Source organism: Haemaphysalis longicornis, unplaced genomic scaffold (genome assembly GCF_048455015.1).
Source record: "Haemaphysalis longicornis isolate Haplotype H1 unplaced genomic scaffold, Haemaphysalis longicornis Haplotype H1 scaffold_2, whole genome shotgun sequence".
Taxonomy (NCBI): domain Eukaryota; kingdom Metazoa; phylum Arthropoda; class Arachnida; order Ixodida; family Ixodidae; genus Haemaphysalis; species Haemaphysalis longicornis.
Genome location: NW_027526295.1, coordinates 195,996,248 through 196,022,033, shown reverse-complemented (window position 1 = coordinate 196,022,033; position 25,786 = coordinate 195,996,248). Strand labels below are relative to the sequence as shown.

Here is a 25,786-nt window from a genome sequence, read left to right as displayed (position 1 = left end):
ACACACACACACACACACACACACACACACACACACACACACACACACACACACACACACACACACACACACACACACACACACACACACACGCACACGCACACGCACACGCACACGCACACGCACACGCACAGCTTCGGAGCCGGCTTGGCCGCAAAACTTTGTTCGGGCAGATAGGGCTACGTGAGGGAGCAAAAAGCTGGTTCTACCAGGGCCCTATTCTCGACTGCACAAATTCCCAGGGAACTGTGAATTTGCCGGAAGTCTTTTCTGATTGGCTTTCAGTTTTGGTCAGGTGCTTCCGGTTGACGAAGCGGTTGTGTGTGCTTTCGTCACTTTGACGTTTCATGACATTTACTGTCAACACTTCTAAAGTTTGCCTTATTTCTCTTTACGTGAAGTGCACAATCCTTGGCCGGCAAGGAGAAATTAGACGAAATGCAGCGGACATGACAACGTAGGCCCGGCTTTGCCATTCAACAACATTATGGCTTGCAGGCCACGACCTCTCTGTGATTGGCTGAAAAGATGTGACGTAACGTAAACAGTTGAATAGGATGTATACGTCACTAATTAGCAACTTTATTGTGGGTAAAAATGACGTGGTAACACGTAACACCTTGCAAATGGCGGCTGCTTTTGCTGCGAAATAAGGCAAAAAATTTCACCGACCTCAGACGCAAATTACTGTGCACAGAAGAGCGGAACTGTTGAAGTCCGGCGGGCTACTTCCCGCCATGATGGCCATGCTGTAAGCAAGCAGATAACAGGCATGTGACTACGCTGAACCTGGAATTAGCATCGGAACCGACACCGGCGCTGCGGATTGGCAGCTTGCTAAATGTTGACGTGGCCTGAATTATACCTGTACATTGATAAATATTTATGACTTATGAAAGTTTACGTGCAAAGAAGATTTTAAGGGTTTCTTTGATAGCTTTTGTGCACTTTTGTTCTGTTGCTCGTCACGTGACTCTTCGCACATTCGCTCAGTCTCCGTTTACGTCATCTCTGCTGGGCGACCGATAGCTTCATTGTTTATTATTTAGGAGATTAATTTGGAGGTACTGCCCCAGAGACCGGTACATTCTTTTTCTTGGGATACCAACCTATCTGCTTAAACCAATTTCGGTTTTGTCTTCAGTGTTCCTTCAAGTGTCCCTATGAACATTTCATTTTGCTTCATTTAGTGTGGTAATCTTTTAACTCCCAGAGAAAGCATTTTGCAGTGTATTTCAGAGTTAAAGGGCCTCTGTAACACTTGCGATAAACGCTTTCGCTCTTTCCTTCGCGTCTGCAAGCACACTGCGAAAGCTATAGCTTTTGCCAGCACGGAGCCGCAGTGCGTGATTTGCTCGTCACAGAGGATAAGCCTTCAGTTTCAGCTTTGCTTTTGTGACTGTTTTTGAAGTGGCTGTAACAGCTGTAACATGCGCACTTTGTTGCAACTGAAGGAAGGACGACCACTACCTGCTGTACCGCTGAAATGACGTAATTCCAGCGGTCGAAGAACGCCCAGATCGGCAAAGAGAACAAATATTTTGAGTAAGTTCCCAAGTAATTTGATGGGCATAGAGCAGTAATGTTTGCCTGAGGTACTTTGCGATCCAGTCATCTAAGTACTGGACGGGCTAATTGACTACGTTCTTCAAGCATTGAAGATAAAAAAAGGTGAAAAAAGTGCTGCAAGGTTCCTTTAAGTTTGAAAAGACAAAACATTTGCGGAAAGAAACCTACATTATGAATTTGTTTTCATAACGACGTGTGTGTGAGAGAGAGAGAGAGAGAGAGAGAGAGAAGAAATGTTTAATAGAGCAAACGGTTGTTGAGCTGTCACTCGGTGAGGTGGGTTCGCCTCAGTCCAGGTACCCTTTGACCTTGGCTGCACTCCTGGCACGGGTGACCAGAAAGGTCTGGTGAGCGTGACCGGAGCTGGTCAGCAGGCCCTCCCACTGCTCTGGGGAAGGGTTAGAATTGGGGTGAACGATGAAGTGTTTTGACAGGCCCACACCATGTGGTAGGTAGTATTAAGAGAGGGGCAGGAGTGACAAGTGAGTGCGTATTAGGTAGGAGAAATAGCGTTGAGGATGGGTGCGTTGTAATAGGTGTTTGTTTATAATGAAAACCAGATGAATGCTTCCCCATTGGTTAGTTGAGGGTGATGTCGAGGCAAGGTGAGCTGAATGTTGTGATAAAGATGGATGTCGTGGTAGCTTGATGGAACAGCGGGAGGTGGAGGAGGGTGTACCATGGTTTCTGTCCCTGAGGGAAATTGCGGGTGTGGAATTCCGTGCGCGGGCAGCGGTGTGAACCATTTCATTTCCCTCGAGGGGCGAGTGGCCAGGGGTCCGGACGATGTAGAGCTTGAAAGGGGGATTGACTGAGGCTAGTATGCGTAAGGCGGGAAGTGAGGTGCGTCCACGTTGCATGTTACGGCAGGCTTGCAGGGAGTCTGTTATAATTGTAAGGTATTCGAAACCAGTGGTAGCGGCGATGGCAATGGCAATTTCTTAGGCAGTGGCGCTTGATGTTGAGAGAGTTGTGAGGGAGGTGAGAAGTGTTCCGTCTGAGTTGACAACTGCCAGAGCATGAGCCTAGAGTGACGGGTAGGGGGCGGTGTCGGTACAGCGGGTATCGGGTGAAAGTGGAGTTATGATCGAATAGGTTTAACGCGGGAGAGTCTTCTACCGTGGCTGAATTCCGGGTGCGTATTGTTAGGAATTTTGGATACAGTAATGTGGGACCGGACTGAAGACGGAATGCGTTGAAGGGCTTGGGAAGCAGGCGGGGTCGGGTATCCGAGGGCCTGGAGGACGTGTCGGCCGCCGGCAGTGGTAAGGAGGAGCCTGGTGAGTTAGCTGTTGGGTTGAGCTTCCAGGAGTTCTTCGAGAGTTGTGTATTCCGAGTTTTGAGTGGGGAGGCCAAGTCCTATTTTTAAAGCTTCTCGAATTAGCATGTCCACTTTTTCCCCTTCTTTGGGTTTGAGGGTGATGTATGCGGTGGAATTTGTGATGCAACTAATTAAAGGTGCTTGAATTAGTCGTATTGTATCGTCTTCTTTGAGGCCTTGACGTTGGTTTGTGATGCGTTTGGTGAGATGGGTGAGTTGGGAGACAGTGGCCTGTAGCTGGGGAAGAACTGCAAAGCCAGAGCCATATTGATGGAATTGGACTACGAGTATACGAAAGGTGTCCACTTTAGGAATGGGTGTGAACTCGATTGTTGGGGCAGGGTCGGGTGTGGGAACTGCGGGTCATCCGCGTGTGCGGGAGCGGAGGATGAGGAGGGCTGACTTGCTGGGGCACACGTGGGGCCTCGAGGTCGGAGATAAGAGGGGATGGTATGAATGGCTTGTTGAAAGGTATCTTTGTGCCAGGAGATCTGGTGGTGGTCCAAAGAGTTAAATCGTCACTGTATTGGGCATGGTGGAGGCCAGGAATGATTTGAACATGTGGGAGCTTGAGGAGGGCGACATTGGAGAGGAGGCGGGATATAACTGAACTTTGTGGGGTTCCTTTGGGAGGTGTGAGAAGTGTGTCAGAGCGAAGTGGTCCAATGCAAAGGGTGGTACTGCGGTCGGTAAGAAAGGCCCTTACGTAGTTGTATGTAGATGCCCCGCTCTTGGTTTCTCGAAAGCCTTGTAAGATGGCCGGATGTGTGACGTTGTGAAACACCCCCTTAACGAGGAGGGCTAAGATGGGGCTGGGATGAATTTTGCTGAGGTGATCGTGGACTTGCTCTTTGATCGGTAGGAGAAAATCATGAGTTGAGAGGTGTCAGCGGAAGCCAAACATGGTGTGTGTGAGTAGGTCGTTGTCTTCAAGGTGAGTAGTGAGGCGGGTGTGAACCATGCGTTCGAAGAGTTTGCCGAGACAGGAGGGGCAGGAAATGGGGCGAAGGTTGAAGAGTTGGATTGGCTTGTTGGACTTGGGTATGATTGATACGTCTGAGTGCCGCCATTGGGAAGGGAGGGTGCCGTTTGTCCAGTGGATGTTGAAGAAACCCAGTAAAGCTGTTAGAGAGGTATTTTCCAAGTTGCGGATATTTTTGTTAGTTACATGGTCGTCGCAGTGACTGGAGTTTCTAGTGAGACAAGAGAGGGCTTGGTCAAGTTCTTGCAGCGTGAATGGAGCTCCAAGGACAGGATTAGGAGCGCCGGTGTAATCAGCGTGGCAGAAAGCAGAGGTATTGAGTAGTAGTAGTAGTAGTAGTAGTAGTAGTAGTAGTAGTAGTAGTAGTAGTAGTAGTAGTAGTAGTAGTAGTAGTAGTAGTAGTAGTAGTACGAAACTTTAATGAGCCTTATGAACTAGGAGTGGTTCCCCAGTTTGGAAATCAAAGTGATGACCGTGCGACCGACGCCCTAGATGCCAGTAGTTCCAGGTGGTCAGGTAATCAGGTTCGCCCGCAGCTCATGGAGGGGGAGGGAGGAAGGAAAGGGTGGGTTATGCACACACTAATAAAATGTGGAAAAGTGTGCCAGGCTTACAGCAAAAAGTGCATTGGGCGGGAAATTGAGTGGGAAACATGTGGTGTGCGCGAATTGGATGGACGAATGTATTCGTTTCGATGCGACGAAGAGTCTTTTCTTCTGATTTGGACAGTTTGTAGTGAAGTTGAGGGAATTGTTGTATGTCGAGTCGGTAATACTCTGTAATGTCCCGAAATGAAACCAATGGTGTGGACTCCGCTTGTTCTTCTGGGCCTGCAGGAGAGTGCGCAGGCTTGATGATGGGCAATAGTATTGCCCGTCAATATACAGTGGGCGGGGGTGTCCAGACGAGGGCGACGTTTCTTTGTGGCTGATGTTGCGAGAGCAGGCGGAAAGTTGGTGGGGCCACCGTCCCCGCCAAGAAACTCCGACAGGCAGCTTGGGAGTCGGTTAAGATGACCGCGCTCTTGGTGGAAATAAGTGCGAGTGCGATCGCCAGTTCTTCAGCAATCTGTGCGGATGACGTGTTAATTGAAGCACAGGTTATCAGGGACGACTTGGTGGTGACGGTTGCAACCTTGTGCTGCCCGCCTGGATACGAGCTAGCGTCTGTATACGCGACGTCCAGACGGTTCACATAGATGTTCCCGTGGGCTTGACTCCGTGCTTGTCTTCTGCCGGGGTGGAGATCAGGGTGCACGTCCTTCGGTACAGGGCGAACCCGCACAGCACATCTCAGAGCCTCGGGCAGGACAAGAAGAGCAGGAGGGGATGCTTGGTTTACTCGTGCAGAGGTATTGATGTCGGTACCAAAAAGGGTGTTCTTGAGCTCCTTTGGAAGCTGGCCGTTGGAATGATGATATTTGTGAAGACAACGGCTGACGTTATTGTGGGGAGCACTTTTGCTGGGTTACGAGCAGAGAAGACAGCGAAGGAGATGCCACGTGCGCTTAGTGCTGAGCGTTCCTTGGCGCTGGTCGCAGAAGGTAGCCCAGTTTTGTTTGTGAAGGGCATGAGCATAGATATCGGCTTGTTGAGTCAGGGCAGCAATTCGAACTTTGATGAGTTTATTGTATTTTTGCCTCCACAATCTACCAACGCGGCCCTGGCGAGCCACCCATAGATGAAGAAGATGGGAGCCAACAGAGGGATTCTCCACCGCAAGAGGAATTGTCTTGGAAGGCTTCTTGACAACAGTGAATAATCTTAAAGTGCATTCATATAGAGCAAGAAACCGAGCACAAAAGATTAAACACAGAAAACACCTCTGCTTTTTCTCTCCTAACCCAATCGAACCCGAGTGAACCGGTTGGAACCAGAACGGAATGGCATTCTGTAGCCGAACACGGAACCAAACCCAAAAATATTCCGGTTCGACACCCTATAAAATGCACACTTTTAGGATTGGGCCCTATTCTCGACTTCATAAAATTGCGGTGAATTCGCCATCTTTTTTTTGCGTAAGCAACACGTAAGCAATCAGTGACGTGATGCACATATGACAAAGAAGACACACAGTATAATTTGATGTTTAACTTATAAAGATCACAACCAAGCTATCAAATACTGCGCATAAAAGATATAAAACACTTGGCATGTATTATAAAAAATTAGGGCGGCCGCTAATGCTGGCAAGACAAACATTTTGTTAGGTTAAAATTGGCATCAATACCACAATGCGATCAAGTAACGTTGATCTAAAAGCGAGCCAAAGGCGGGTATTAAGCTGAAGAACATCGCGCAATCTTGCTTACCCTATCTATTTATATCTTTCAATCGCGTTTAATAACACAGTTGAGCTCTCTGCTTCAATTCCAGCTTTCTTGCGTTATTATCACCTTGCCGGCCATCACCGCCGCCTATGTCACAAGTTTATGGCTTGATCATAGAAAAAGACGGCCGTAATCATCGGTTGTATGACGCGGTAAGAACAGCGAAACGCTACACCTGAAAACAACGGACCGTACAGATGCCGCCGATTCACTCATCCGCCAAGCTCGAACTCACTCAGCGCAGTAATGAATAAAACAGTTCGATTTCTTTGTTATTTTTTAGTTCGATCATGTGACCCAGCAGCTTACTAGGAGGAGTATGGATAAATGGCATGGGTTGGGTTATTTGTAATGGATAGGCTTGTACTGCCCTCTTACGCTACTGGAACGCCAAGCAAATAATTGATATTTTATTGCCAAATAAAAACAAAATACGGGAAAGTATTTTTATACTCTGTTATCGCTGACTTAGAAACAATCAAAATTATTATTTCTTTCGTTAGGAAACAGTTTTAAGCAGCGTCGTACGAGGCCGCGCCTGCTGCAAATTCACGGGGTTTTCACGGCGCCGAAGGTCGGTGAATTTTTTTGCCCGATTTCACAGCGATAGCCGTCGCCATTTGCAAGCTGTTACGTAGCAACACGTCACTTTTACGCAGGCTAAATTTGCCAGTGTGGTACGTAAACATTCCCGCCAACTCCTTATAATACGTCACGTCTTCTCAGCCAGTCACAGAGAGGGCGTGACATACAAGCCCTTTTGCTGTTGGATAGCAAAGATAACGTTGTCATGTCCGCTGCATTTCGTATGGTTTTTCATTTCCGGCCAAGAATTATGCACTTTCAGTGGGGAGAAATACTGTAAACTTTAGCGCTAGTGCCAGTAATTGTCATGAAGTAAAAATCACGAATGCCCACACAACCACTTTGTCAACTGGAAGCAAGTGACCAATAATTAAAGTCAATCAGAGAAAACTTCCGCCGAATTCACCGTTCACAGTGAAATTACGGCGTCGACAATAGGGCCCTTTGTCAGATCATTTTGTAAATTTTTGTTTCTTGTTTGGTTTTTCAAAATTTGCGACCAGTTACCTCCATTTAGGCTACTATAACGGTTGCTGGTGTTACTTTCACTAAGTCTAAACGTTGGGCGTGGAAATGTTTTGTGGAAATGTTGGGCGTTGCATGGTTCGCCAATTTCGCAATTTTTTATTGGCATTCTGAACTTTTTTGTGGACATTTTTTGTTTGCTCTTCGATTTAGGAGGGAGACGTATAAGATGCATATTTTTGATTTCGTCAGATCATTCTTTTGCATTTCTTTTTCTATTCTTTCATTTTTTGTTTTTCAGAATTTCATCTGACCAATGTATGCTATTAGAACGATTACAGGTGTTACTTTTGCCAAATCTGCATTTTTGAGGAAATGCAGAGAAACAGTTACACGGTTCGCCATTTCCGTCAATTTTTTTATTCGTGTTTTGAACGTTTTCGAGGACCTTTTTTATTCTTCGGTTTAAGGGCCGATGTTAGATGCATATTTATGATATTGTCAGATCACTTTTGAAAATTTCAGTTTATTTTTCCTATTTTTTATCTTTTGTAAATTATGTGCGCCCAATTATCCCCATTCACGCTATTCTAACGAACGAACTTTCGCCAAATCTGCATTTTTGTATAAGTTCAGGGTGTTAGATGGTCCTCTATTTTTGTATTTCGTATTCGTATTTTAACGTTTTTCGCGGAGTTCTTTTGTTTATTTTTAGGTTTGGGGGAAGGCGTATATGACGCATACTTTTATGTGACAGTTTTATTTTTGTATTTTTCTTAATTTTTGTTTTTTCAAAATTTTGGCCGACAATTCATCTTCACTTACGCTATTAGAACGATTACAGGTGTTAGTTACAATTCATCTTCACTTACGCTATTAGAACGATTACAGGTGTTAGTTTTGCCATATCTGCCTTTATGTTGTAAATCAGGGCGTTATAGAGTTCGCCATTTTCGCAATTTTAATCCGTATTTTGAACGTTTTTCGCGGACTTCTTTTGTTATTTTTCGGTTTGGGGGAGATGTATAAGATGCATATTTTTGATTTCGTCAGAACGGTTTTGTGAATTTTTTTGTTTTGTCTATTTCTTGGTTTTTCAAGGCTGTGCCTGACCATATACCTCCATTTACGCTATATAACGATTACAGTGCTACTTTTGCCGAATCTTTATTGTTGTGGAAAAGCACGGCGTTACAAGGTTCGCCATTTTCGCTAATTTTTTATTTGTAATTTGAACGTCATTGAAGAATTTTCTTGTGCATTCTTCGGTTTTGAAAGAGGTGTATAGCGCATATTCTTGATTTTGTGAGATCACGTTAGTGAACATTTTATTTTCTCTATTTCTCCAATCATTTTCGAAATTATGTCTTACCTATTACCTCCATTTACGCTATTAAAACGATTTCAGTTGTTACTTAAGCCAAATCTGCATTTTTGTAGAAATTCAGGGCGTTGCATGGTTCGGCAGTGTGATATTTTAACGCGATAGCGTTATTTGGCTCATTTTTTGATCACCACCATGGCTCTTAGCCGTCCGTTATCAGCCGTGCTCATCAGGCATGCACGGAAATACGCCACCGGTGCCACCCGGCAGCTACGACTGAGACAGCAAGATTCGAGGGCTCTGCCGAATTGTAATGTGGCGCAACGGCAACTCAAATTTGCAAAGGAGGACAATGATACAACGGCGGATACGAAACAAGGGACACGCGTTTTCAGCAGGTGTCCCGCCTGCGCGGTTAAGTTTGTTCTATGCCCATTCGGTGGTACCATGCTCGGCAGACAAGATCGCCAGCTCTGCCGGCAACTCACGTCATACCCCAAAGCGTGTTTTCACCAGAAGATCAAGAAATATAAATTTTCGGTAATTCATCCAAGTGGGATACGAGGCGCGCCGTAATAGAACTCTTCGAAATAATTTAGACCACCTTAGGGTCTTTAACGTGCGCTGAAATCGTGATACAAGGGTGTCTTTGTGAAAAGGGGTGCCGCGGCCGGGAATCGAACCCGCGGCCGGGAATTGAACCAGAGTCACCTGAATTCCATACCCACTGAGCCACCGCAGCCGGGAATCGAACCCGCGACCGGGAATCGATCCGGAGTCAGCTGAACGCCTTACCCACTGAGCCACTGCGGCGTGTTTTCCGCCAGAACTAATGCCGGCACCAACATTGGGTAGCCTAACTAAAACAGGAGGAAAAGGATTAACGACAGTCTCAAAAATCAAGGCATATATAAGCAGAAAAGAACTAAAATAAAGCCCACTATATAGAGTCTAATCACACAAGTTTTCAAAATACTATGAAATATTCTCACGGTTGTGCCTCCGCTGCAAGCTCGGTTTGGCAAACGACAAATGGCTCCATGCGGACGAGTTAAAAATCACCTCAAAAACAAGTACGGATGTCCTCCAAGAGAACAGTCACGTAAGAATGGTCATATTTGCTCTGAAACAAAATCTTTAACCAATTCCTCATCTTTAACAAATTGTTAGCCCACAAATAAAACGTCCAACCAAGAGAAAAGCAAGAAAAAGAGATGAAGAAACGATGGGACTCATGCAGCCACTGATCATGAGCTGAATATTGCAGACCCTACGGTACCACAAATTTACCCGCACCAAAGAATGTGATAGAAACACTGCCATCAGGACAGCATATGAGGCAGTCCTCAACCTCGCAATTTTGACCGTATGACAAACTAACAACGGCTGGACCATCAGGGTAACAGAATGGACATGCATAAACGGGTCTAAAAGAAGGGGAAGGCCATTTACTCGATGGAGGGATAGAATAACAATATTAGGAGCAAGGAATGGACCAGGGGGGCAGCGCAGGACAGGAGCGGGTGAAGGTCAATTGGAGAGGCCCTCACCCTGATGTCATCCTAAATAGGATGTTAGTTATAATGACGATCAATATGTCCTCCACTTGTGTCTTCTTAACACATTTCAAGAAATCGGAGGAACCACTCTCCGACCACCGAGAGAGCGGATGGAGAAACAAAATCAGGTGGTGGGGAGCATCGTATAGAAGACAGGCAACCTGCCCCCCGTTTTAACATGAACTTCCTCACGCCATAATGTACATGTCACTGATCCAGCGACTACGCATTAAAACTCTGCTGTACCAAAACTATGGATCCAATGGCACACAGTAAGAGGCGATATGGCAGAATGAAGTTCATTCTGGGAAACCTCCAAAAACATGAGGCCACAGTATACACCGACCCCTGGATGTACGAAAGCACGAGGCTGCAATAGTCGTCTTTGACTACTATGGAAACCTTTGTGACTGCATAACCCTCTAAAATACAGGAAGAAAGAAGTGGACGTTGAAGCCATATTCTCGCCACTCCGAATTGCGGAAGTATCAAATGGAAGCGTAACGTCATTACTGCCTCTCGAAGGACGTGATACTGTTTTCTGCAGGCAGAACACTTAAGCGTTTCAGTAGGATATTCGCATCCCCAATGCAAAAAAGTTCACAACCCGACCTGGACACCCGTGCACAATGGTCGGGAACATAACCGCGCACTGACCAAGCGGCACACGAACTTACATGCCGTGCTCCTTGTGACCGCGACTACCCCACTGACCCCCTCGAAAAATGTTAAGAACGAATCAACATCCTAGGCCTAAGAACACGACCTTTCCCCTGCTACAACAAGGTCGCAATGCCGAAGAATCACATACTATATGGACGAAAAACCAACACAGGTATCGGCAAATATGCGTGTTAAGGTGTTCGGTAGAAACATGATACATTAACTTTGAACTCTTCTAAAATCGTGGAAACATCCACTCTTGCACGCATCCTAGCCATGTCCAAGTGTATGGTCAGGAAGAACAACTCAAAGATAGCATATTCCACTCCTTCGAGACATGGGAGGCAGCTTTGACCAGCTGCCTCCCATGTGCGAGGGAAAGGGAAGGAGCTGCTGCATCTAGTGCCTTAGTCTTCAGGTTCCACCCTTGCGTTCCCTTTCATCTCTCTACCCCCTTTTCCTAAACATCAACTATTTCTACCTGAACAAATATCTTCACTCTCTCTTTCTCTCTCTCTATTAGTAAAAAGCAAAATTGTTCAGCCCGGCCTAGAAATCACAAAATGAACATTTTGAAACACTGACACTGACGCCTCCTCGCACAAACTCACCAACACGTCGCATCGGGAGCCTTTCCCGCTGGCATTTTAATCCACAGAAGTGCAAAGAGCCTCCGTCTTTCCTGGCACACCACGATTAAAAACTCTCGTTACTAATCTTTCTTCCTTCAATGACCTTCAGTGCTCGTGAAGCGTAAATCGGAAATGCTGCAACTACGTACGAAAACACTCCGTGGGAGTCAATGTATCGCTATCCCGCCTTACAACTTTGGATGCAAGCGTAGATTCCCCTGAAGCGTTTTTTACTCGTATTTTAAGCATTTTTTTGCGGAATTTTTGTGTTTATTTTTTGTTTTGGGGGAAGACGTATAAGATGCATACTTTTGATTTTGTCTCACCGTTTTTGTTGAAACTTTATTTTTTCCCTGTTTCTCATTCTTTGGTTCTTTAGAATTTTGTCCCACCACTCATCTCCATTAAAGCTATTAACGATTACAGGTACTGCAGTTGTTACAGCGATTACAGGGATTACAGGTGTTTTGCGCAATCTCCATTTTTGTGGAAATGAAGGGCTTTACACCGTTCTGGCTTTCGAAAAATACATAAATAATGTATTTTTCGATTGCTGTGTTCTCATGCACCACGCATCTTAAGCTCACGGATAGGTTGAATAATAATTAATTGGCTAATTATATTGGCTAATTATGGCTAATTATGTCGGCACCGGGTTCCGGTGCCGACATGCGAACCGCACACTTACGGCTGCTCTTTTTGCAGGCTGTGGTAGCGGTGTTCGGCGCCGGTTTTGAGTCATGGCCAGAGGGACACAACAGCGATACCAAGGAAATGTGTTCAGCTACCAGCATCGGTGAAGTTTTCAACGAGTTCCTGTGGTGGACGACGAATCAACAGTTGCTCAGCACGACTGCGCAGTGTACGGAGACTGTTTTCAGCAGCACTAGGATAGGTGTGAAAGCTTGTCCCGCTGCTGTTATCGACACGTGCCTGCAGCTGCATCTCGATGCGTCATGGGTGCCTCATGTGACTGACGGAGGCGTCAACCACCACCAGGGGTGCTCGTCATACGACGAAAGGCTTCTTAAGCTACTGCTGCAACTGGGCCCTTCAGGTTCCGGTGCCGACATGCGAACCGCACACTTACGGCTGCTCTTTTTGCAGGTTGGTGAATTTTATCGTTATAAAAGTGGTGCCACTGTTCGAAAGTCGGTACCGGAGCCCCCCGGGACCTTTGTGCGAATGTTGGTTTGTGCTGTGTTTAACATTGTTGAGTTTATTGCTCTGGCTGCGGTGAGGGCAAGGCTGCTTTTGTCAGGTGATGTGGAGGAAAACCCAGGGCCAATAAACGAGGAACTAGAGCAAGAACTTGTAAAGGCTCTGCGTTGTTTGCCGCAGATACTCGAGGCACAGGACAAGCTTATGAAACAACTCGAGAAATTAGAGACCGGGCAGCAAGAACTGAAGGAAAAACTTCAAACCCTCGAATGCAAACTCGAAAGGTTGGAGGGAGATTTGCCTACTGCATCATCAAGCGAGGAAAAAACAGAGCTATCCACTCAACACAGCCAGCTTGTTGACAGCATGAGAAACGCTTTATTGAATCAGGATGATATAGAAAACCGGTCGCGTAGAAACAATCTTTTGTTTTTTGGTCTGTCTCATGGGGGTAAGGAAACGTGGGATGAATCGAAAAAGTGATCGATTTGTGTGCAGAAAAGTTACGTGTAACAGTGTCCTCCTCCGCAATCGAGCGTGCCCACCGAATCGGCAAGGTCGGGGGTGAGAAACCTCGGCCAGTTATTGTGAAATTTGCGTTTTTCAAGGACAAACAAAGAGTTATATCTGCTGCTTCAAAACTAAAGGGAACGGATTTTTCTATTGGTGAGGATTATTCCAAAATCGCTCGCCAGCAAAGGCAAAAGTTACTGGAATACGGGAAGCAAACTGACGCGAAGGTTACAATCAAATACAACAGGGGCAGAATGGAGGCCAAAATCGGAAGTAAATCGTTTGTGTACGACAGTGCAAGTGACTCAGTGAAAGAATGCGCTCAATAGCGGTTGGTGGGCGCTACAGCGCCGCGCAGGAAGGGACTTCCCGAGACCCTATCAGTTATTGTTGTCAATTGCCGAAGCGTAAAGAATAAGGTTAACGAGTTTGATACCCTGATTCGAATTTCGCAACCCGATGTTGTTTTTGGAACTGAATCTTGGCTAGATGAACACATTTCAGATAATGAAGTTTTTCCAACAGGTTACACAGCCTACCGCAAAGACCGTAATACGCACGGTGGGGGTGTGTGCATTCTGATTCGAGACGGCATACCAACCGTACCAATACAGAACGCAGACAACAACTCCGAATCGGTTTGGTGTAGAATAACGCTTTCTCAAGGGAACGGTTTAGTTTTGGGGTCCTTTTATCGGCCTCCTGGTAACTCTAGTGTGTTACCTTTGGTTAGTTTGTCTAAAACCCTTTCGGCTCTTTCCTCCGAACCAATTATGCTTGCAGGTGATTTTAACATGCCTGATGTTGAATGGTGCAATTTTCGTCCAGTTGAAAATAGTCGGTCAAAACTTCATTCTGCTTTTTGCGAGCTTACCAGAGTTTATGACCTGTTCCAGTTTGTTAACTTTCCAACACGACTGGGTTCGGCAAGTGATAGCGTCCTTGACCTGCTTTTTATGAATCGTAATACTTTAATGACGTCGGTTGTTCTAACTCCAGGCATAGTGATCACGATGTTGTTGCGGCTACCATAGAGTGGAAAAAGATAGAAATCAGTAGACCTCGTTCACGAAAAGTTTTCGCATACGATAGAGGCAGGTTTGATGCCATCAATTCTGAACTTGATACATACCTTCCGATGTTTATCCAATGCTGTCAGTCCAATGACATTGAAATATTGTGGGGGTTGTTTAAAGAAAAACTGTTGTCTCTGGTAAACGTTTATGTCCCATCGAAAATTGTAAATGCCAATCGTCGTGGTGATAAACCTTGCATTACTAAAGATATACGTGCGTCAATTAAACGGAAGGCTAGGTGTACAAAGATTATTGTCGCACGCGAAGTGCTGATTTATTTAGAAAGGATAAAGCATTAGGCTCTAGCCTGAAGACTCAGATAAAGCTGGCGAAGCGCGAATATTTATCGTCCCTTAATAGCTAAATAAAAACAAATCCAAAGGAAGTATGGCGTTATGTTAAAAGTAACAAAAAAGACAACAGTGGAATTCCCTTTATCATGCACAATGACGAACTTCTTAAAGATGATATGAGTAGAGCAGAATGCTTCAATGCGTATTTTGAATCCGTTTTTTTCTCCGCCAAGCCCGATATCTCCCGTTACGACACTCAGGTCGTTACCAGCATTGAATGATATCATAATTACTGAATCAGGTATAAGAAACCTTTTGAATAAGCTGAATCCCCAGTCTGCGCATGGTCCCGACGGTATTTCAAACCACAGCCTTAAACGTTGTGCTGATCACATACCTCCATTTCTAGCCGCATTGTATGACGTATCGATAAGGTGTGGAAAATTGCCGCAAGAGTGGAAGTTAGCCAATATCACGCCTTTGCACAAATCCCGCGACCGTGATAAAGTATCTATAGACCGGTATCACTAACCCCCGTTTGTTGCAAGACACTGGAGCACATAATTTATTCTTGCCTTATAAAACACCTTCAGGATAATAATTTTTTCACTCCGTCTCAATATGGCTTTCGCGCAGGCCTTTCTTGTGTTACACAGCTAACCGAATTCGTACATGACATAGCTTCATCATTCGACCTGGGAATTCAATTGGACGCTGTATTTTTGGACTTCAAAAAAGCTTTTGATGTCGTCCCCCACAGTCTTTTGCTGCATAAGTTGTCGTTTCTTGGTATTCCTAAAAATCTGATAGACTGGATTAAGGATTATCTCAGCGGCCGTAAGCAATGTGTTGTGATAAATGGTGTGTCTTCATCAACAGCTGATGTACTGTCCGGGGTGCCACAAGGGTCGGTTCTGGGGCCGCTTCTTTTTTTGATTTTTATCAATGATTTTCCACTGGGTTTGAAATGTACAGTGATTGTGTTTTGTATTGCCCAGTCAAGTGTGTTGATGACACCACAGTACTGCAGTCTGACCTCGATAAGAATGTGTCTTGGTGTGCTCAGTGGCAAATGAGTTTAAACCTAACTAAATGTTTTCATGTGCAATTTACTAACAAAAAAAGGTAGTATCCAGGTCTTATTACATAAATTCCTGCGTAGTACAAAAGGTAAATCAAGTAAAGTATCTTGGCGTAACATTCACGGCAACACTAGATTGGACCAGTCACGTAGATTTAATCACAGCCAAGGCTTCGCGCCTAATTCATTTTTTCCGAAGAAATTTCAGCGACGCGCCGCAAACACTAAAGGAAACCCTGTATATTACAAATGTGCGCCCAATTCTAGAGTATGGTTGTGTTTCTTGGGACCCTTTCACGAATGTACTGAAAGAAAAGTTGGAGAGGGTGCAAAAAAGGGCTGCCAGGTTTGTAACAGGTAATTACGATTTCAGAATAAGGTCTTCTGGAATTCTTCAGGCCCTGGGATGGAAACCCCTTTGTGGACGACGGAAAGTTCAAAGACTTAAATTTCTATATAATATATATCATGGTAAGACTGGAATAAATAAAGAGTGGTATTTAAAGACGCCTATTTATATGTCCGAACGGAAAGATCACTTATATAAAATTAGAGAATATACCTGTCGATTGAATGTCCTTAAATACTCTTTCTTTCCAAACTCTATTAGCGACTGGAATGCGCTAAAAATACCAATATTCTCTTATTCTAATTTCCTAACAACCATTGAAGCAGCATTTTGAGTTGCTGAAATGGCCCATATATTTAACGTTGTCTTTGTACTTCTCGTGGTTGTTGATTTTTGATATGTATAATTACTGCTTTCGTTGTATAATCTTGTGTTTTGTACTGTTGTTACAATGCTGTACTGCAAGTATTTAGATTTCTCATGTATAATGTTATGCATGATTTTATTTCAGTTACAATTTTGCTGTTTGTATTCTATTTTCTACTGTAACCCCCCTACAACAATGCCCAATGGGTGATGTAGGTACTTGAAATAAATAAATGAAATAAATAAATACATATTGTGGAATAATGAAATTGTTCGGAATGTTGCTGATTGTATATTTTGTGTGCCTGTGTTTATGCGCCCCCTCGCTGTTACTTGGCTCACATAGTATTTTGATAAATGTATCGCGCTCGCGGACATCGTGTTTATATTTCAACCCCCTCAGTTATACGATTTTGGGGTGCCTTGTCGTTGTTTTCATATAGTGATGTGTGCTAACACTAAGTGTTTAATTCTGATGGCAAGTCAATTGGATCAGTTTGTAACCTCCGCCCCCCATATGTAATACTCACTCAGCCCCTGAGTGTAAATAAATAAATATATAAACAAATAAATAAAGAATAAAAAGTATGTCAGTAATTTCAATAAAGAGCAAGCGGCTAAGAATACTACGCAACTGTGAGAGAAGGGTGGGCTCAGCAAATCACATGCAGCTGGGCATAATTGTACGCTGAACGGAATAGGAACAAGTGTTGAAATTGACGCACATAGAGCACGCCAGTATTACTCCACACTTATACGGAGAAAACGTCAAGCTTTACTTGCACAGACCTACTGTCGTAAAACAGTGTGAGAAGTAAAGAAATTTGAAGCGCACGCAATGGCGGTAAGATTGGCTGCATACCTGGTCTATATTGGTAATCCTACCGGACAGCAGAGGATCGCAGTGCCTTAGGTTTGCATAGATAACAAGGCCCGCAAAGCTGCTCATCAGGCACAGTGCTGAGAGTATGGGCCAGTTGAGAAACAGAGCACTGAAGCGTTGAAGAAACAAAAAGAAAACAATCATTCTTTCCGCATCGAACAACCATTTAAAGCCGCTGCTTTTAAACATTTTTTCTTTGGAAAGACAAAATTGCATAACGGCAACGTGTACCTGTTCGTGTAATTTTTAAAACGCTCATTTCGATGCCAAAGCAGAATCTAGAAGACCTTAATATCCCCTTTACATTTGGAATTAAACAGACAAGAGAGACGGAGGATAATTTAATTTTTTCCTATAGCTAATCAATTGTTTTTCACTTGCGATCCGTTGCAACTCCAAGAGAAGCATTCGGCAATGCCGGATGTTTGACATTCCCAATATTCTTGCTTGGGTTTCTAGCGCTCTTAGGAGGGAACAACAAACAACCCACTCATCATCGAACTGCCAAGACAGTACAAATACGCAAGGGTACTTGTTAATGGTCCAAATAAAATTTTAACCAGAACTTTTAGGTACAGTTTCGGTTCCTTCGCTTAGCACTTGAATGTTATACGACATAACTGCTCCGCATTCAGGCCAATACAGCCCCCGAACACATTTGACTTGGTGCGCGATAAAAGTTAAAAATTATTACAATAATGGGGTGAAATCCACTAATGTGATTTTTACAAATTATGCGCCCTGCTTAAAAGGACTCTGCAACACTTCTGATAAACGCTTTTACTCTTTCCTTCGCGTCTAGAAGCACTGCGAAAGCTACAGCTATCGCCAGCACGGAGCGGCACTGCGTGAGTTGTTTGTCGCAGCAGATGCGCCTTCAGTTCCTGCTTCGCTTTTGTGGCTTTCTTTTTAAAGTGGCTAGCTAATGCGTTCGTGAGGAAAGCCAGCCAATAGCCGCAACACCACTGTAATGACGTCATTTTAGCGGTGTAAGAACAAGACCGCGAAAGAGAGATAAATCTTTTGAACAAGTTTCGAAGCATAAAACAGTAATTGCCGGAGGTACCTTGCGGCCCCCTAATCTCAGTACTGCATGTGTTGTTTACTACGTTCTGAAAGAATTTAACATTCGAAAAAAGGTTAGAAGTGGTGTAGGGTCCCTTTAACAATTTATTGGCAGTATGAACCCCATGCATATTTCCAGATTGACTAGGCTGCAAGAAGTAAAGCTTTTATAAGAAAAACTTTGCTAGTTGATAAGAGCAAAGCCGCTGACAAACTGCAGAACCATTAGAGCAATAACAACCGCTGTAGCGCCTTTGAAACATTACATTCCGTGCAGGACGTGGGATCAAGAAACAGATACAAAATGCCTTACGTCTGTGCTTTCTTCAGGGTGTTGACGGTCATGAGCCTCTGTACCTGCGCTTGGTTAACCCCGTAGATGGAGACGTACACGATGATTCCCCCTATGGCTAGATTCCACACACTGTGCCTCAACGTGGGGTCAGGATCAAAACTGGAAACAATCCAATACAAATATACTCCGCATGGCACTTCCACCACGGCTGGTCGACGTTCTCACTGAAACTAGATCAGGCGTTGCAAAGCTTCAGGCTACACAGCACAAAGTTTCTCGAGCCCTTCAGTGTGCTTTCATGGCGACATACGGTCATTTTTTGCGTTTGATCAGGCATGAAGGCTTTCACCTTAACAAGCGACCTCTAGACATTGGTACCATGCCAAAGCGACCATGTAATTGGTTTCCCGCTAATTTTTCCCCAGTAATGTTCTGTACTGCCAAAAAAAGTCCATATTTTGATAATAAAATTCTAAATTTTTAGCCCTTTTTCCCTCGGGTTTCTCAAGAACTTCCTGCACGTTTTCCTGCGTGCTCTTTTTTTTCAGCTCGTTTATTATTGAAATGGATCTCTGTTTCGTTTATGGTGTTACTGATGCGCCACCTATGTCTACTTTACTAGCCCTTCCAACGCAGGCACCGTTCATTCTTAGCGTGAACACTCATCAGCATTGAAATTCTAACAGGGCAGTGATGAGATAATATGGTTTCACTTTTTGCACCAAACTATGTTGACTTCGCATGCTCACGCTCTAAGTTGAAACTGCCCGTATGAAACGACAACAAAATAGTATCGGGTAATTCAGGCTTTGTAATTAAAATTCATTTGAACACTCCAGGGCAATGCCGTGGTGTGAATAAGTGAGGCTCGGTCCTGTTTCCGGACTTTCCATTTTTACACCACTACTCCTAAAATTCACTCCATGTAGCAAACAATCCTTTCTACCTTTCTGCCGAAACTACAGCCGAAAATTCCCCGGAAAAGGAAGAAATTGGCAACAGCTTGCACTAGTGGCGCAAAACTAGAGAAACAGCAGAGCTCGGGGTTGACCTAGCTTCTCTCCACACTGACAGCGGATCCCAGGCGAGAGGGAACAGCCTGACACCAGCAGTGCAAAGCTGTTTGGGACGGCACTGTAAAGCAAATACCATTAAAGTATGTACGGTGGTTTATTCAGTAGCAATCGTCGTCATCCCTTCGTCATCTTCTCCCGACGGCACAGCCACGTAGGAAAAATCCTCTTGTAGCGCGTCCTTGCTTCGGCATACCTCCACTTCTTCATCAGCTGGTCTGATGGGTATTTCTACGTGTGGATTGTGAAGGGATGGCCGCCTGCCCTTCCCTGCCTCCTCACCCATGCAGAGCTGGGCGGGATGCACCTTGCTGTCGACCTGCTCCTGGAGCAGGGCAACCAGACTGACAGGGCCGTCATCCTCACCGACTGTCGGCCCACTCTCTTGCTACTGCGAGTGGCGGACCAGCCATCGAGCTCCAGCGGTTACATGGAGCCGTCGCCGGCGGCGAAGCTTCACCTGGTGGAGTCCCGCGGCTGTGACCTGCAGCTCCACTGGTTGCCATCTCATGACGGCATCACAGGCAATGAGGTGGCTGACACCCTGGCCGGAGGTGCTGCTCGCCAGTAGGGGTCCCTGCCTCCCAAGACCTGAGGCCCGTCGACGCCGCACAACCCCGGTACGCAGGACAACCTCCTTCAAGAACCTCAAACAAGATACACTCCAAACTCTTCCACTCCACCCTTCCTGGACTACACAGAAAAGCCCAAACCAAATTTAACCAGCGACATTCAAATTTTTCAAGAGGACTGTTCAAACACCATTCTTCTCAGCCGGCTCAGTCACACGACCGGACAAATTACCCCCATGCTCCGAAGAATAACCACCAAAGCGAAGGCAATGAAGGAAGCGGACACCCTTCGTCTGGTAGAGGCTTTCGTCATCTCACGCGTTACCTACGCCTTTCCCTATGCTATATTGAACAATGGCGACCTGTCCTGGATTGACACCATGATCTGGAAAGCCTATAAACTCGACCGACAGGCTTCTGACATTGGGCCTACATAACAGGGCCGCCCATCTAGTCGAGGCCCACCTCACCAGCCAGCGTCTGCGACTAAGCACGACACTCTGCGGGAGGAGTCTCCTCACCAGACTGGGAATGGCATCCCCAAAGAAAGATTCCAGGAACTACGTGACGTACCTCCAAAAGTAAGAATACACATTGACGTTGCCACCGTACCCCGTAAGATGGAGCCTACTCACCACGCAGGGAGAAGAGAATCAAGAGCGCGCACTCTCGACAAACGACACAGGGACCGAGACCGAATGTTTACACGGTCGCCGCCGACTATGCCAGAAGGGGAGCAATGACCGCCGTGGTTACTTCAACGGTGAAACACCTCAGTAGCATCACTATAATCCTCCTCCTCTCCATGATGGCGCGGGAGGTGGAGACGATGCACCCGGACACCAGAGTCATCAGCGGTCATGCTTCACGGGCTCTGCCTGGCCTCATCAGCAGGGGCGTCCGTTCCAGACTCCTCCACATGCGGCTCGATTGCTGCAATGTGGCAGCCCGCTTGCACCGACAAGGCCGCCGGTCGTCGACCACTTGTGCTGACATCCCAGAGCCCGAGACCTTGGAGCACCTGCTCTGCTACTGCCGCCAGCACGATTCCCCAAGAGCAGAGCTTCGGGCCGCGTTCCAGCGTCTCGAGCTGCCCAGCCACACCTTGAATGACCTCTTGTTCCCGACGGCCCCAACTCCATCCTTCCAAATTGTCCTGGCCTTCCTCGAGGACACCCCTTGATCAAATGGTTGGTTGGTTGGTTGGTTCCTTATGTTATGGCACGTACCCACGCGGGGGATTGGCCAAGAATCTGCCAGTAATAATTAGGCTGTGACCCGGTTTATTTTAGAGAAAAAAAAAGAAGTACGAGAAAAAACATTGAGAGTAGAAAAAAAAAATCTTTGGATTGAACAGGATTGTCAGGAAAAAAAAAAATCTTGCGAATGAAGGCATAGCTATCTAGCAGGGCATCCGGCCTGTCGCCGCAACAAAGGAATGAAAGGCGATCACGACATCTCTGTGGCAATATCCTATGACGGAAGCACCCAGGGAAAGAATAACGGTTAAAGATAAAGGGAGATTCAGCCGATTAAACGTGTATTCAAGGTGCGTGCGTCGCATCGAGGAAAAGCTGCGGCAATTTAAAAGAAAGTGTTCTATTGTTTCAGGGGCATTGCAGAAAGGGCATTGAGGAGATAACGCCTGACCAGCTTTGTATAGATAAAAATTTAAAGGGGGGATTCTGCAACGAAATTTTGTGATTGCGACCTCACATTTACGAGATTCGCAGAATTTAGGCTTCCATAAGTGAGAGAGGTGAATATAGTCGGAGCATGAACGAAGGGCATCTTGCCGATTACTTTGTAAAACTTGAAGGCGCCTGAACCTCGCCCCCAAAAGAAAACTGTCAATTGGGCAATTCACGACGGCAGGACCCCCAAGAGCCAAATTGGCTAATTGGTCTGCCATTTCATTGAAGATTATCCCTGCGTGACCAGGGACCCACACTAACCGGATCTCGCGAAGCTGGTAAGGAATGAATGAACGGAATGACCTGAGAATAGAAGAATCTTTATCATTTGTTAGAGCAGTGCACACAGAGAGAGAATCCGAAAGAATAACCACCCCCGCAAATCTGTGCTGTAGTTTATTAAGGGCTAAGATTATCGCCAATAATTCTGCCTGAAAGATCGGGGTATAGTCTGGCAGCCTGATTGAGAAGGACCAATCTAGAGACTGAGAATATATTCCTACCCCAGCCTTCTCATCACTTTGCGAGGCATCTGTGGCAATTACGACATCAGTATGAAGAGTGGCCAAGTGATCTTCAAGTATATGATTGAGTAATCGGGCCGGCAATAATTTCGCATGCGAAGGAAAAATGTTGTCCAAGCTTATGTCGACAGGCGACAAATTATCAGAATAGGGCTGGAGTAGAAAAAGATCTGCACGAAGAGGCTGCAGCCATGCCTGAACGCAATCCAATTGAGGACGCTGAAATCGGGGCCACGTAAATCCTCGAAAAAGGTCAGGCCTCAAGAGGAAGATGGGTTGAGCTTCGTATAATGGAGATTCAAACAGTTTTAGAAATGTTACAACAGTTAACAATTTAAATCGATCCAGAAGTGAAGGCAACCGTGCCTCAAGGTACAATACAGAGTTAGCTACATACTTTGGCAACCCTAAACATAAACGCAACGCCAATCTCTCAATAAGAAATAGGGGATGGAGTTTGTACGTCGCGCAGCCAGAAAATAACACGCAACCAAATTCCAATACTGGGCGAACATAGCAACGATAAATCATTAGCAGGGCGTCTCTACGCATACCGAATTTATGATTGCATAGCCTACGCAGCACTCCCGCAGCTTTTTCACCTTTGGCAGCAGTGTGCGAAATATGAGGACGCCATGTGAGGTGGTCGTCATAAATTATACCCAAATATTTAATTTCCGTGACCTGAGGGATGGATTGCAACCGGTATGTTAGACGTAATGATATAGGGTTATTGCTGGGAAATACTATAACGGCACATTTACTGACATTTAGCGAGAGGTGTAACGTGCTAAGCCAATTATCCAGGACAACCACATAGTCCTGCAGTCGCTGATATAACGCTTGGATGTCCCTATCAGCCGAGAAAAAAGCAATATCATCGGCATACACATAGGTAGATATGCCGTTCTGTATTGGGATAGAACTAAGGAGTAAGTTAAAAATAACTGGAGAAAGAACTGATCCCTGAGGAACTCCACGAAATTGGTGATACTGGGATGTCGATAAGCCGCCCTTGGAACAAAAGAATTTCCTTCCCTTTAAAAACTCACCAATCCAGGAGCGGATGTACCCTGGAATCTCGCTAGATGCAAGGCGTGACATCAACGTGCTGTACTCTACGCTGTCGTAAGCCTTTGCTATATCTAGGGTTACCAGCGCACTTACATGTTTTAGTCGGCGAGCTAATTTAATGCGGCTCTCGATGTCGACGTGGGCCTTCCAAATAGAATTTCCAGGTCTGAAGCCAATCTGGGCGGGGCTTAGAATACGATTACTGTTCAGAAACCGCATAAGCCGGCCATGCAATACCCTTTCAACCAACTTTACCACGTTGCTAGTCAACGAAATCGGCCTAATATTGTCTTTGACGAAACCCAAACTTTCGTTTTTCAACAATGGTGCTACCTTAGCGATTTTCCATTCAGAAGGTATCCAGCTGTTTTTTAACGACATGTTGACAATGTTTAGTAAATCATCAGGAGACACCTCAAGCAGAAATTTTAACGTTGCCACCGTAATGCCGTCTGATCCTGGAGCACACTCAGACAGCTGCAAAACAATATCAGCTAATTCCGCCCTTGTCACTGGAGTGAAACCCTCATTCGAAACCTGGCACACAAAAGGAGAGGCCAACCCAGAAGAAAAACGAGATTCCAGTTCCTGCGGAATACGTTCCAAAGTTTCCATAGACTCACTCGTCGACTGAACAATTGACTTGCCGTTATCCTGATCTTGTACAACCTTTCTTGAACGGAGGAATCTATGCAACATGCGTCTATTTTTGGACTTTGATAGAGAGGCGAACTTTTGGGTGTTATAATTTTTTTTTGCTTTAGAAACAACCCGCTTGAATATTGCGGCTGCAAACTTGTAACTGGTCCAATTGGATGGGCATTGGTTTTTAAGAACGTTCTTCCAAGCCGCTTCTCTCTGACTATACGCACGAGCACATTCCTCATTCCACCATGGACTGGAGCCGCCATCTTTTTGAGAACAAACAATAAAGCGGGATTTTTTAACAGATTCAGAAAGGATTGATAACACTTGAGCTGCCCGGAGTTCCTCGTCTCTCGATGGAATAGAGCTAAGTGCTGTCTTTAGTTCTTTTTGAACGCGATGAAAATTTATATGCCGAACTATATGTGCTCGCGGTGACGTAGGAAGGCATAAAAACTCATATACAATTGGGATGTGGTCACTACTTGTAGCCTGGTCCCAAGTAGACCATGAAGATATATTTCCCGGGGTGGAGAATGTCAAATCAAGAACAGAACTGGTCTGCCATCGAAAAAATGTCGCAGTTCCAGAGTTAAAACAATACAAATTGTTGTCCCGCATCCAGTCGCAAAGACGCCTGCCACAGGAATCTGTGCGGAAACCCCACGATACGTGGTGCGAATTGAAATCCCCACAAAGAACAACTCGTTTTTCACACGCCGACACGGCAGCATCGAGTGAAGAGGTGGAAGTTACTCCACTCGGAAAGTACGCATTCACTATAGAAAATGCAACGCAACCTGGAAGATTGAATGTCACTGCCAGAATTTCCGATTCCACAGACATAAATTGAAATGAGAGGTGGGCTTTATGGCAAAATCGAGGGGATACTAAAGTTAGCAATCCTCCTCCTTTAGTTGGACGGTCTAAACGGAACGTTCGGTAGTTGTGGAATCTAAATGGCCGACCAGGAGCCAGCCAAGTTTCCTCCAGTACAATAACATCTGGTCGGGTTTTAGAAACAATATTGTGAAGGTCTGTTAGCGCTGAAAAGACTGAACGACAATTCCATTGAAGTATCCGTAGAGACATTATGGGGAAGTGATGGCCGCCACAGCCGCCTCCAAAATATCACCTGTTTTTTGACTCGCTTGACCTTTCTTAGACTTTTGTTTCGGGCACGATTCAGGTGAACCCAAAATCGGCGACCCTGTTCTAATGGCTGCAGCCCAAAGCCACTTCTTCCTCTTCTGCCCTTTCTAGTAAATCACTCCTTCATTCACTCACTCACGGATGGCTTGACAGTTTCGTCGTCATCGTCTTCTGCGCGGCGGACCCGTGGCGCGCCAGTCACTGCAAGACGACGACGACGAAGGCGGGAGCTCCTTCTGTGGCGTAAGCGCACGCGCAAGCCTATATGACGGCGGGCGGTCGCCACGAGGCACGCTTTCACGTGCTCTGGGTTTTCTGTCTACGCCGAACGGTTTTGTGTCGGCCTACACAGCTCTGCTGTTACATGATGAGAGGAAAATTATGCAAGAAAATTATTGTTGAGGGATTGCACTAGGACTTATGACAAAATCAGATCATCATGACGAAATTATGACGACAAAACGGCAGCAATTCCGAGAATTGTCCTCGAATGCGTAGCATTCTTGTGCAGCTTGTTTAAAGCGTGAGTTCTTGACAGCCA

General features: G+C 45.5%; 1 protein-coding gene across 1 annotated transcript in view; it reads right to left on the bottom strand.

The window, feature by feature from the left end:
- The window catches only part of LOC144168465 (putative sodium-dependent multivitamin transporter), a 97,323-nt gene that overhangs the window by 28,123 nt on the left and 43,414 nt on the right, over nt 1-25,786 (bottom strand). Inside the window, exons 5-6 of the mRNA XM_077697445.1 lie at nt 18,530-18,670; nt 17,131-17,260 (exon numbers count right to left, since the gene is read on the bottom strand). Of these exons, the coding sequence (XP_077553571.1) occupies nt 17,131-17,260; nt 18,530-18,670 (271 nt within the window). The remainder of the gene's footprint in view (nt 1-17,130; nt 17,261-18,529; nt 18,671-25,786) is intronic.